General features: G+C 49.4%; 1 protein-coding gene across 6 annotated transcripts in view; it reads left to right on the top strand.

The window, feature by feature from the left end:
- Window positions 1–12,500, top strand: part of LOC147009607 (uncharacterized) — a 100,942-nt gene that overhangs the window by 84,424 nt on the left and 4,018 nt on the right. For 5 of the 6 annotated variants that reach the window (XM_085862427.1, XM_085862425.1, XM_085862426.1 and 2 more), the window contains one exon: window positions 12,346–12,443. In XM_085862427.1, coding sequence (XP_085718553.1) covers window positions 12,346–12,443 — 98 coding nt within the window. Of the gene's footprint in view, window positions 1–12,345; window positions 12,458–12,500 lie in introns of all 6 variants that reach the window. The other variant, XM_085862430.1, reaches the window with a different exon arrangement.

Genomic DNA, 12,500 nt, shown 5'->3' with positions numbered 1-12,500 from the left:
TCCCCCTTCCCTCACACCAAGCGCGGGGAAGAATGGCGCGAAAAGCCCACCAGCATCGTTGGCGGTTTTTGTTTGTTTCAAATAAAAGATAGAGAAAGAAAAACGACTAACTGGAGGATCGCAGCCCAAATGGATCACATAAATTCCCTCTATACAACGGGTTTGGGCTAACTCCACATGTACCGATCGAGATATCTCACCTGAGGGCCCTTTATGGTGCAATGCGAATTTCTACAGCTGTAACACTACCCCCTCCCCTTTTTACAGACTCGTCCCGAGTCGTCGAATTTTCGTGTGCCATCATGTGTCGTTCTCCCCGAGTCTGTTTTACCTTCGGATCCCTGAGTGCGACATTCATGGTATTCGTGTCCCCAAAATAAATAACCTGAGGGCTGAGTAACTAACTAACAAACACACTCATTCAGACAACTTAAATAAAATTGCCGGCGCTAACACATACATGCCGGGGGTGCACTCATATTTACAGTACAACTTAACACCAAACAAAATTTACATTAACCCATGGCCCAGGATCAATGGACTCTGCAGGGAGCAAAACAAAAGTCAGCCGGTGCACGGGCCGCCACTGCAGGCCCGTGTTGTAGCTGCTAACAGGAAAGTCCTTGCAACTCACGATGATCCCGGCGCACATGGTAATGAACGGGGGGGGGGGGGGAATCAAAACAGAACGGGGCTGGTGAACATGGGCAGTGGGCATGGCATGGCAAAGGCAGAAGGCAAACACAGCCTGCAGAACAAGGCCGTTGCAGGCAAACACAGCCGGCGGACGATTCGACCGGCACAGGCCTTGCAGTAAAACACAGCCAGCAGTTGAAGCTGGCCAGCCTTTCACCTTGAGATGGAGGTTGGTGGAGGGAGTGCGGTGGTGCTGGCCACTCAGAAGGTGGGCTTGGACCTACCTACTGTCTCCCTCCCACCTATCGCCTTTGCCTGTCACTGTACCTACCCACTCCCTTAATTTGTCAAAAACCAATTTAGCCCCAACCTATTTTTTTTGTTGTTTTTATTTTTTTATCCTTACTTCCCCACTAGAAATCGTCCCCAACCCCCTTTATCGTCATTGTTCGGCTAACCTACCGTCTCCTTGCCTTCTCCCAACCCCTACGTTCCCTTCCCAGAGGGGAATGAGGAAGGGCTAGCGTCCTGCGTCGAGGCCCGACTCAAGCCTCAAGATGGCCTCCCCAGACTTCAGCGATCTAACCCAAAGTGGGTCCAGCAGCCCACAACGAGAGCGAAGGGATGGATGGTGCGGAGGGGTACACTTCCTCATCTACCCTAACCATTAACTCTTAAACTACCCTGGGGTTTTCAACAAGCGCCTCTCGCTTAATCTATTGGTTCTAACAACCCAGATTCCCGTCGCCTGTGTTGGTGTCCTCTCAAATTTCGGGCCATGCCCCCCAATTTTCTTTCCGTGCACTCACACGGTCTCATGGCTGGGATGTGTGGCTCCCTTGGCAGGCACTACCCTCTGCCGATTCTCCTACGATGGCACCCCCGGGCACTACACTGCCTCCGAGCCTACCACCTCCCTAAACACTGGGGAGTGCCCTCCCTGGCGACTTCCCTGAAACGCTCAAGTGGCAGGCTGGCGCCCCGGGCCCCCGCACCATGCGGGCGCACCCGTGCCCACTACGCTATCCCGGCCCCCCATGGGCCCTTACCGCGGCCGACTCGCCCGGTGCCCGGGGTACCCACTCAGCGATACTCACCTTTCGCAGCCACGCTCCCAGCCTGTCAACAGGGCTCCTGCACCCCTCCAAATGGGTATCGAGCCGACTCTCCCACCAACAGCAAAACGACCTCCATTTTTGTGAATTTGACTAACCCCCTAACTCACTCTACACTGACCCCGGGGTCCCTTTGGCAGGAGTCACTCTTCCCCCCAATCACTCATCGCACCATGCATTCCACATTCGCTCCATTCACACAGACCCGCTGGCCTCACTCACTCAACATGTCTCCACACAACTCACCAACTCTTCAACACACACACACCGCTGAACTCCGCCATCCTGCTGACTATATCCCCTAACTAACTCGTGCTCCCACATCATCCCTTACACTACAGCACGTTCCTTTTAACACTACGTAGCTAAGCTTCGTCCCCTTTACACATCTACAGTCTGTCACTGTCCTCAAATCCAAAAAAAATCCATTTTCCCAACCAAAATCTGCACTAAAACCCCTCTAACTAATCCATTCCACGGACTCCATGAGGACTTACCCCTGCCCCATGGAGCCGGTCTCGCTAAGCTAACCCTTCCCCCTAGCTAGTTCCATCCTGTGCCCTGGCCAGGGGGTCTTCCACCCCTTGCCCGGGAATCCTGTTCCCCCGAAAGCGAGGCTTGGTTTTTTTTTTTATTATTATGCGCGCACCAGCGCGGCAACTCGCAACCTGCGCTCCAGCGTGGCAATTCGCAGCCGCGCACCCTTGGCATGACGTCATGGCAGCTGTTCGCGTCCTTTGTCCTTCTTGGACGGTACCATCCAGCAGGGATTCACCCTCCTGCCAGATTCCAACCATACACGCAGCCATGACGTCACCCCACGCATAAAAAACCCAAGCCTCGCGTTTCGAGGGGTTCCCCACGCGATCACATGTGCTCTGCCCGTTGGAGCTTCACACAAGCTCGTGTGGAGAACCCATCCGGTCCAAATCCGAAATCCTGCCTAAACTTTGTCCGTCGCGGGATCGGCAACATCCACCGTGGGCGTTTCCGGACCGGGTTTCACTCCCGCAGCCGAGCACGTGGGGGTCTCGTGCGTATCACAGCACGAACCTCACGCTCGCTGCTGGGTAAACCCTGCGCGGTCCCCAATACATCTACGGCTGCAACTCGGCCCCTGTCTATCTGTCGCAGTCATCTCCATCACACTCTCGCGCTCAAACTCCCTGACATTCCACTCACCCCGGGAGACATGGCTGCATGCTCACGCATGCCGACCGTCGTCTCCCTTACACACAGCGACCTTAGACACGCTGTCTCCCTCACACACCATGTGCTGGGAGGCAGTACTCCGGCACACTTGCCACCACACCACTCACATGCGGGGTCGCTTCCACACACGGGGGCGCACTCACACCTTTCACCACACACACCGGGACAATCACACTGGGGATTCGTGTCCCCACAAGGGGTTCCGGGGCCTCTATACCCCCCAAGCTCGGCGTGCACCCGTTCGCAGCACTCCTCCCCTCGACCTCGCAAAGCACGACCGAACCCACCTGGTCGTGATCAGCTTTGAGGGAGAATAGCGTCTCCCTCTGTTCCCGAAGGAGGCCATCCAGCTGCTCGCACCGTGTCCCTACACAGTCCGCCAGCTCACCCCCATTGTCCTCCACTACCTCAATGTGAGTGTGTTTGTCACTAAACCCGTCCAATTCACTCTCTATCTCCCGTGTCTCTGGAAATACTTTCATTTCCTTCTTTGTCTTTGTTACTTCCCTCGTCTCCATTTTTATTTGTGTCTCCTTTATCAGCGTTGATCCCAATTGTTCCTTCATCCGACGAGTGGTGTCGATCAAGTCCTGCACCACCGACATTGCTCCTCGTTGTGCTGTCACACATCCCACCTTATTGCGTTGTTCTACTTCCTGGCTCCTTCTTAGTCGTTCCTCCCCTCGGAACTTTCTGAGTTCTTCGTTCTCCCTCCAGAGTTTTTCAATCTCCGTGGACTCCAATCTTGCTCCCCGTTTTAGTTGTTCAAATACAAACTCACATTGTTCTTGTTTTCTACCCCACAGTTTCTCCTGCTCTTCATTTTCCAATCTCATCGTTTCTTTCAATTGGCTCATTTCCTTCCTGTGTTTCATTCGCTGTTCTTTCACTACTCTTCCTTGTTTCCTCTCCTGTCCTTCCTTCTCCAGTTTCATGGTTTGCTTCATTTGGTTAATCTCCTTTTTGTGTTTCATTTGCTGCTGGCTCATTACTCTTCCTTGTTTCCTCTCCTGTCTTTCCTTCTCCAGTTTCGTGGTTTTCTTCATTTGGTTAATTTCCCTTTTATGTTTCATTCACTGTTCTTTGTCTATCTCCTCGCACTCCAGCCTCGCCTTTTCTTTCAATTGGTCAACCTCGGCTTCATGTTCCTTTTGTATTCTATCCCATTGTTCCTCTCGTTCTTCCCTCTCCAATCTCGTTGTGTCCTTCAATCTCCTGATTTCTCCTTCCTGCTTCATTCGTTCTTCCTTCATTACTCTTTCTTGCATCTCATTCTGCAATCTCGTCATTTCTTTCAACTGACTGATTTCTTTCTCCTGTCTCAATCTTTGTTCTTTCAGTACTCTTTCTTGTTCCTCATTCTTTAATCTGGCCTTTGCTTCCAGCTGTTCAATCTGTACCGTGTGGTTCCTTAATGTTTCATTCTCCGTTCTCGTTCTTTCCTCTCTCAACATCCTCAGCTCGTTTTGTAACTCAGAAGCTTTCTTTTCCAATTCCTTTCTCATCTCCGCACACTCCAACCTTGCTTTGGCTTCCAACTGTTTGATCTGTACAGTGTGTTTCCTCAACGTTTCATTCTCTGCTGTCGTTATTTCTTCTTTCAACGTCCTCAGCTCGTCTCGTAATTCCCTCTCTTTGGCTTCGTGTTTCAGTATCTCAAAAGCTTTTTTCCATTTTTCCTTCCTTTCTTCATCCCTTTTCCCTCCATCTCATCATACTCCAACCTTGTTTCTTCTTCCAATTGTTCCCTATCTTCCTGTTCTCTTTTTACCTCTTCTAGTCTTCTTCTGTCCCGAACGCCTTGTTCTACCTCACGCTCTAGTTGCTTTATTTTCCAATCGTGTTCACATTTTTTCTCTTCCAACTGTATTTCCCTCACTCTCCCCTCTAGTTCATTGAACTGCCTTGCTTCCTCCAATAATTTTTCCATTAGTTGTTTTACCTCCAAGTCGTGCTCCTTTTGTTTCTTTTCGAGCTCGGTTTTCCATTCTTCTTCCATGTGCTTTCTGTCCCAGGAGTTACCAATTCGCTCCTCCTCCATTCTCTTTCTCATCTCGCTCGTCCCTTGTTCCCACTTATGGATCCTCAATTCTATTTCCCCCACTTTTCCCTCTCGTTCCTTGGCCTGTCTTAACTTGTCCAATAGTTCTTTCTTTAATTGTTTTACTTCCAGCTCGTGTTTCTGTTTTTCTTTTTCGAGCTCGGTCCTCCATTCTTCCTTCAATTCTTTCCAAAGCCCGCCAATGTCCGCCTGCCTCGCCTGCCATGCCCACGTGGTTTGAAACGGCTGTTGGGAGCACTCGCCTCGTGTCGCGCCATTCGTGGCGCCATAAATATCCGCTCGCTCCGTGCTGCGCTGAGGTGCGATCGCGCCGCCATTATGAGACTCTGTTTGCCGGCAAAGTCCGTGCTCAGAATATGGGGTTGAGCTTCCCCTTTGATTAAAATTACAAGTACCATCCCGGGCCATGGATTCTAAATTATGACACATATACATTTCTACGCCAGGCACCCGCTCGCCTTGAGACGCCATCTTATTTCACGTAAGAGATTAAAATTTAGCCTGCTCGTAATTTGGAGGGAACGGGGGGGGGGGGGGGTCACCTCACACACCCCTGCTCCATTCCCCGTGAATTTAGCTTGGAGACTGAGGTGGATTTGAATCCCACACTCCGGTACACCAGTGTTGCGAATTCGCGCCCGCCGGCGTGCGATCGGCCGCTCGACTCGAATGGCGGCCGCCTCACCCACCGGAACGGACAATTCAGTCATGACCCTCTCGGAACAACGCCGGGAGCTAGTCACGGGTGGGGGTTTAACCACCCGCGCAGGATAGAGTTGCTCGCCAAATTTGATCAACCTAAGTACCTGCGCGAATGGTCGACCGGGCGATCGTACCACGCCACAGGCCGACTCCGGACACGAACCGCTTAAGCGGTCCGTTCCGTGCTACAGTGATAACCGAGCGGTGTGATCGTTGGACTTGACGGTTCCGATTAATTACCGGGATGTTAAACCCACTACGAACCCCCTTGCGTGATGCAAGATGGAGAGTCAAACAAAGGAAAGGACGCAGCGAAACGGGGAACAAGTTCACACAAGCACGTTCAATTCACACAGACCAGCACGGAAGGCACGTATTCACATTCACAATAATCAAAATGCACATATAAAGCAAAAGCAAGAAATGGCACGTATACACAATCACAGGCAAAAGAGATATCCTGATGAAACCCGACACACGGCAACACTTAAAGCAATACTACTTTAAGGACAGGCACCACCCACAGTCATTTCCACAAACCCAAAGAAAAGAAAGGACTTCCCTTGCTGCGGCCGTCGAGTCCTCCTCCCACGACCTCCACTCTGAGCTCCGTCTCATTCGCCGTCCTCCACTGCCGACTCGACCAGACTCGACGACGACACAGCTCGACTTCAACGAGCTCCTCGGGCTCCGCGAGTTCGACGAGCTCCACACTGACGCAGAGACACTCGACCATGACGACACAGCTCGGCGAGGACCCAACAACGATTTCAGACGGAGGCAAGTTCCATGAGTCTGGGAGAGAGCGAGAGGAAGAGGGAGTGCGCAGAAAGAGGGAGAGAGCAGGAAGAGGGAGAGAGCAGGAAGAGGGAGAGAATGCGCCCTGCCCGTGTCCGACTTTTATAGCGCGTGGCTCCGCCCTTCACGCCGCCCCATTTTCGGCTCCACCCTCCTTCGAGAGGGTTCTCGAAAAGGGGCGTTCCCTCACCCCGACTTCCTCACGCTGTTCATTCACCAATCGGCAGCGAGCTGCCCCTCCCTCTTCCCTCACACCAAGCGCGGGGAAGAATGGCGGCAAAAGCCCACCAGCATCGTTGGCGGTTTTTGTTTGTTTCAAATAAAAGATAGAGAACGAAAAACGACTAACTGGAGGATCGCAGCCCAAATGGATCACATAAATTCCCTCTATACAACGGGTTTGGGCTAACTACACATGTACCTATCGAGATATCTCACCTGAGGGCCCTTTATGGTGTAATGGGAATTTCCACAGCCGTAACAATATGATAGGCTACTAGTGTGCCAAATTTGGTGCTTTCCTCACAAAATACTTCCGGTTCCGGTTTTGAGCGGCAAGAGGTCTCCTTCGGGGCTCCCTGCTGACATTCCCAAAGTTAAGTTCCGGTTGTTATTTGTCCCGTTTTAACTGTTTAATTTTCTCACCTACATGTTAATGTGTGTTCCTAGTTCGGTTTTGTTTCAAAAATCGTGCTATTTTGTGAGTATTTATGTCGACGTTCTTACTTGGTGTTTGAGGCCTAGTCCTAGGTTTGAGGCCTACCGGTTCCACTCGGTGTTCGATCGTTTTTTTTTGTTTGTTTTTTCTCCCCATTACCTTCAATTTCTATCCTCCCCATTACCTTCAATTTTCATCCTCCCCACTTTCCAAACATCCCCCATTCTCCCAACTAATCTCTTTCTTATCTCAAAAAAAAAATAAAATAAAAAAAAAAAAAAATATACCCAACAACAACAACAACAACACGCTCACCTTCTCCCGATTCTGCTACTTCTTCTTCCTCTTAACTTCCTCCTCGTCTTCCTCGATTTCTTTTTTTTTTTTTTTACACTTCCATGACCTAATCTGTTGAACTCTCTCATACATTAATATTAACAACAAAAACGATCTTATAATGCTTCATCTTCCTCTCTCACACATGTGGTACTCTTTACTGTTTCACAATGCACTTCTCTTCTGCTATTTTAACAGACTGCTCTCATTTCGACCTCTCCTTCATTCCTTGCCTAAAAAATCCAACTATTACAGCGCTTCTTCTCTCCATGCTCTGAATTCGCCTTCATTGCATCCATCAAGAATTGTGTTAAATCGCATCTCTGACCTAAAACTTTTAAAAACCACAGTTTGCCATGGATGCTCGCTTTCCATCAACCATTCTTTTTTCCAACTTCAGTGCCAACTCACCCCCTCACCCCTCACTCTCACTCTCAAAGCAACCATCCCACTCTTCTCCCTCCAAGCCTCCCTCTCACCTCTTTCAAAAATTCCCCCTCACCTTTCTCCCACCTTTCATCCCCCTCACTCTTCCTTCTCTAAGTTGCCCCCTCTCATCCACCAACCTGCCTCCCTCCACTGCCCTCTCACCTCCATCTCTTCACTCCACCTCCTCAAATCCTCAACTGCCATCTTCCTTGTCTCTTGTCCCCCCTCTCTCCCAGCACCATAGAGCCTTTTCTCCTCCTCATTCGGCCCCCTCCCCTCGCTATTCTGCAATACCCCACACTCCTTCAGCAACCCTCCTTCCCTCCCCCCTCGTCCCTCGTCCTACCCTCCCCTGCCCCCTCCACCTCCTGCACCCAAAGCCTCCTCCCCTACCTCTTCATTAAAAGTGTGGACCTCAAATATCCGGGGCCTTCGCTCAAACCTTTCAGATCTTTCCATGCAGGTTGCCACTGACAAACCAGACATTATCTGCCTAACAGAAACTTTCCTCTCCCAAGACGTGTCTGACTCCCAAGTATCACTCCCTGGTTACTCCCTCTTACGGTATGACAGACCTGAGCCTCGTCCTGGTGGAGGTGTTGCTCTCTTCATCAAAGACTCTATTCCTCACTCTCCCTGCACTGCTCTCACTCCCCCACACCCCCAGGAATACCTCTGGCTTCGGCTTCCCCTCCACTCCCACCTCATGTTTATATGTGTACTGTACCGTCCACCGAACAGTGATGACTCCATCTACACCTCACTCTCCGAAAACATGGACCATCTTCTATCTTCTCATCCAAACTCTCTCTTCCTCTTATGTGGCGACTTCAATTGTCATCACGCCAGTTGGCTAGGTGTGGGTACCTCTCTCACCTGCCATGGGACATCAGCAAAAGCTTTCTGTGACTCATTGGGACTGACTCAATCGGTCAACTTCCCGACCCGGATCTCAACCAATGGTACTCCATCTCTTCTGGATCTGATTTTGACAAATTTCCCTGACAATATCTGCTGCTCTTCCTTCGCTCCAATTGGTTCTTCTGACCACGTCCTTGTTAAAGTGGACATCTCTCTGGCTGTCATCAGAGAACCACCTCACCGCCGTCGAGTCTGGCATTTCACTCAAGCCGACTGGCAGGGTCTCCGAGCAGCCATCAAACTTACAGACTGGTCTCCTATCACTACTTTCTCAAACATCAACTCATCCTGGGAATTCTTTCAAAGAAACTTGCTCTCCCTCATGCACAGATTTATCCCCTCTCGTGTTCAGTTGTCTTACCCTTCCTCCCACCCTTGGTTTACTGAAGCTTGTGGTGAGGCAGTTGTCCTGAAACAACTTGCCTTTGCCTCATGGAAAGCAAACCCAACTGAGGGCAATCTCAGTTCTTTCCACAAAGCTCGGAACAAGTGTGTATCTACCCTCAGGAGAGCCAGAAAACAACATCTTTCTCATCTCAAGTCTGAACTCTCAAACCTCTCTCCCTCCTCAAAATCCTGGTGGCGTTTAATCAAATCTGTTTCTGGTGTATGTTCCCCCTCCATCCCCTCCCTTACCTCAAATGGCCGCACTGCTGATTCCACACGTGATAAAGCTGAATGTCTAAACTCGGTGTTTGCAGCTAAATCTTGTGTCCCAAACCCATCACTATCTCTACCCACTTTACCCAGTCGCACCCAACTGTCCCTGGACTCTGTATCCTTTTCTCCTGACAAGGTGGAGAGCTTGCTTTCAAACCTCGAGTCAGATTCTGCAACCGGTCCAGACGGCATCAGCCCACGTGTCCTCAAAGCCTGCTCTTCTGCTCTTGCTCACCCTCTCTCTGTTCTATTCACCCTCTCATTTTCCCAAGGTCATCTGCCATCTGCTTGGAAATCTGCTAACATCACTGCCCTGCATAAAAAAGGTGCAAAAACAGATCCCTGTAACTACAGACCAATCAGCCTTCTCCCAATCATCAGCAAGGTTATGGAATCCATCATTGCTTCAGACATGAAATCCTTCCTCTTCTCCAATGGCTTGATTTCCAATCATCAATTTGGTTTCAGACCAGGTCACTCTACCCTGGATATGCTGCTACTGCTCTCCCATCAATGGATGGAGGTCCTCAATGCCAGACAGGAAATCCGAGCCGTATCCCTGGACATATCACGTGCTTTTGACACAGTCTGGCACCCTGCCCTACTCACCAAACTCTCTTCCCATGGTATTCAAGGCCATCTCCACTCATGGCTCGCAGACTTCCTCTCCTGTCGCAGTCAACGTGTGGCCCTAAACGGAGTTCTTTCATCCCCTCTTCCTGTGCAGGCTGGAGTTCCTCAAGGTAGCGTTCTGGGCCCTGTTCTTTTTCTGGTTTTCATCAATGATCTCTCGGACTCTCTGGAAAATCCTCTATTTCTCTTTGCCGACGACTCCACCCTCTGCCGTACCATCTGTCATCCCTCAGACCGGCAAGCAGCAGCTTCTTCGCTCACTGCAGATCTGGATAAAATCACAAACTGGTCCAACACGTGGAACATGTCTTTCAATCCACACAAATCTCACACTCTCACTATGTCTCTTCGAAAGGACCGTTTACAAAACCCCCCATCCACTTTCTCAACAATCCTCTGGAAGAAGTCTTTTCTTTCAAGCTTCTGGGTCTCACTATCTGCCATGACCTTTCCTGGGAAAGTCACATTTCCAACCTTGCCTCAAAAGCCAGTCGCCGACTGGGAATCCTCCGTCGTGCAAAGTCCTTCCTCGGCCCTCTTGAGCTCCTGACTACTTACAAAGCTTTTGTCCGTAGCCTGATGGAGTACTGCTCTCCCCTCTGGGCTGGTGCTCCTGCCTCCCACCTTTCTCGACTTCACGCTGTCGAAACCAGGGCTTTTAAGATCATCGGCATCTCCCGCAATGAAGCTGAGTCTTTGGGCCTCTCACTCAATCACCGCAGGTTGGTCGGTGGTCTTTCTGTCTTCTACCGACTCCTCTCCAGCCTTGCCCCCCTGCTCTCTCTGCGATTTGTCCCAACCACATTTCCACAGGGCGCTCAAGGTCCGCCAACAACCCCCTTCTGGTAAAACTACCAAAATCACGAATCACTGCTCATCTTCACTCTTTCATTCCTCTTTTTCCCGCCTTTGGAATAAACTTCCTCACTCTATTCTTTCCCATTCTTCCCTCCAGGCTTTCAAAACAGCTGTTCACCACCACCTCTTATCTTCCCCCATCCAAATCCTCGATCTTTTCTACCCCGATAATCCACCCAAGCCCACTTCCTTCAATTCTCCTGCTTTCCTTCCTGAAAGTCCCTGTAATGTCCATCTTCTCCTCGCCATGTTCCCCGTCCCATCCCCATCCCTCTCCCTTCTACAGTTCACCTGTGTCTGTTCCCCAATGTTTTGTCCCTTCCACTCCCACCCCTCTTGTCTCATGCCTCCTTGCTGTGAGTTGTGTGTTAGCTCTCATACGAGCCTCGACCAAGGTATACAAAAAAAAAAAAAAAAAAAAAAAAAAAATGCACAATTGTTATGCTATATTTAGCTAAGTTGCCCCACTAGTGGGGCAACTTAGCATAACATAACAATATTTTCCATTGCAGAGCTTCGTGTTTTGGTGATTTCACTGCACTGAAAGGTGTCACACATTGAGCACATATCATGACCTTTTCTTTGTTGTTGCATTTCATAATCACCATTATAATCGCAAGGCAAAAGTCACGTGTCATATCCGTAAGGCGGGAAGCACCATCAAACTTTTGAATAATTTCTCATTTACTTTCTAACGATACCACTTTCTCATCTTTCTTTCCACTCGTATCACTTCCGTGAGCACATATCTTCCTTTTATGAGCCATAGTTATGGATGAATACAGTGCAGTACTGGACTGTAATCCAATCCACAAGAACGTTTGAGTCAATAAAATGCACTTTAACACTGCACTTCAGCACAAAAGTAATGACGTAACTGCGTAGGAAAGAATGAGAGAAGCGATGCTCTGACGTCATGCTGGATGTAAGTGAGTGCCGCTGTGGCATTTTGTTGCGAGATGCGTGTTTATTTCAAATTACACAATCATAATTTTAAATCAAAAGGTCAGGAGGTCATGTTTTGAATTCGTAGTTGAAAACTTAGTTGACTGAAGTTGAGCAACAGTTGGTCGCGTCACGATTTGTGATCATAAATCGAATTTTTTTAATCAAAAAAATTTAGTCCGTAAGATTGAAAGTTTATAAATCAGAGGTTCGTAAATTGGGATATCACTGTAAAACCCTTTGACATTTTACTTCAAAACGAAAAGCATCGAATTGCGCTTGTGTTGAATATGTGCAGATATTGCTTGTATTCTAGTTCCTGGTTCATGTGTGTTTCCGTATATACAAGTGATCAACAAAGAAATGTGCATGTGGTACAGGAAGGAAGTTAAACAACTCCATATTTCAAAGCCTGGATCATCGACGGCATGCACTTTGATTACTCAGGAGAAACCTCGTCAGCAACAGCTGCATGCAGGTAAAAACATACAGGTAACTTTGCTCATAACTCACCTTCCTCATTGAGAGCCACTCA

This window comes from Eptatretus burgeri, chromosome 17 (assembly GCF_056783735.1).
Source record: "Eptatretus burgeri isolate ZD-2024b chromosome 17, Ebu_testis_v1, whole genome shotgun sequence".
Lineage (NCBI taxonomy): Eukaryota > Metazoa > Chordata > Myxini > Myxiniformes > Myxinidae > Eptatretus > Eptatretus burgeri.
The sequence above is the reverse complement of the archived record's forward strand: the minus strand, read 5'-3'. Positions and strand labels throughout refer to the sequence as shown.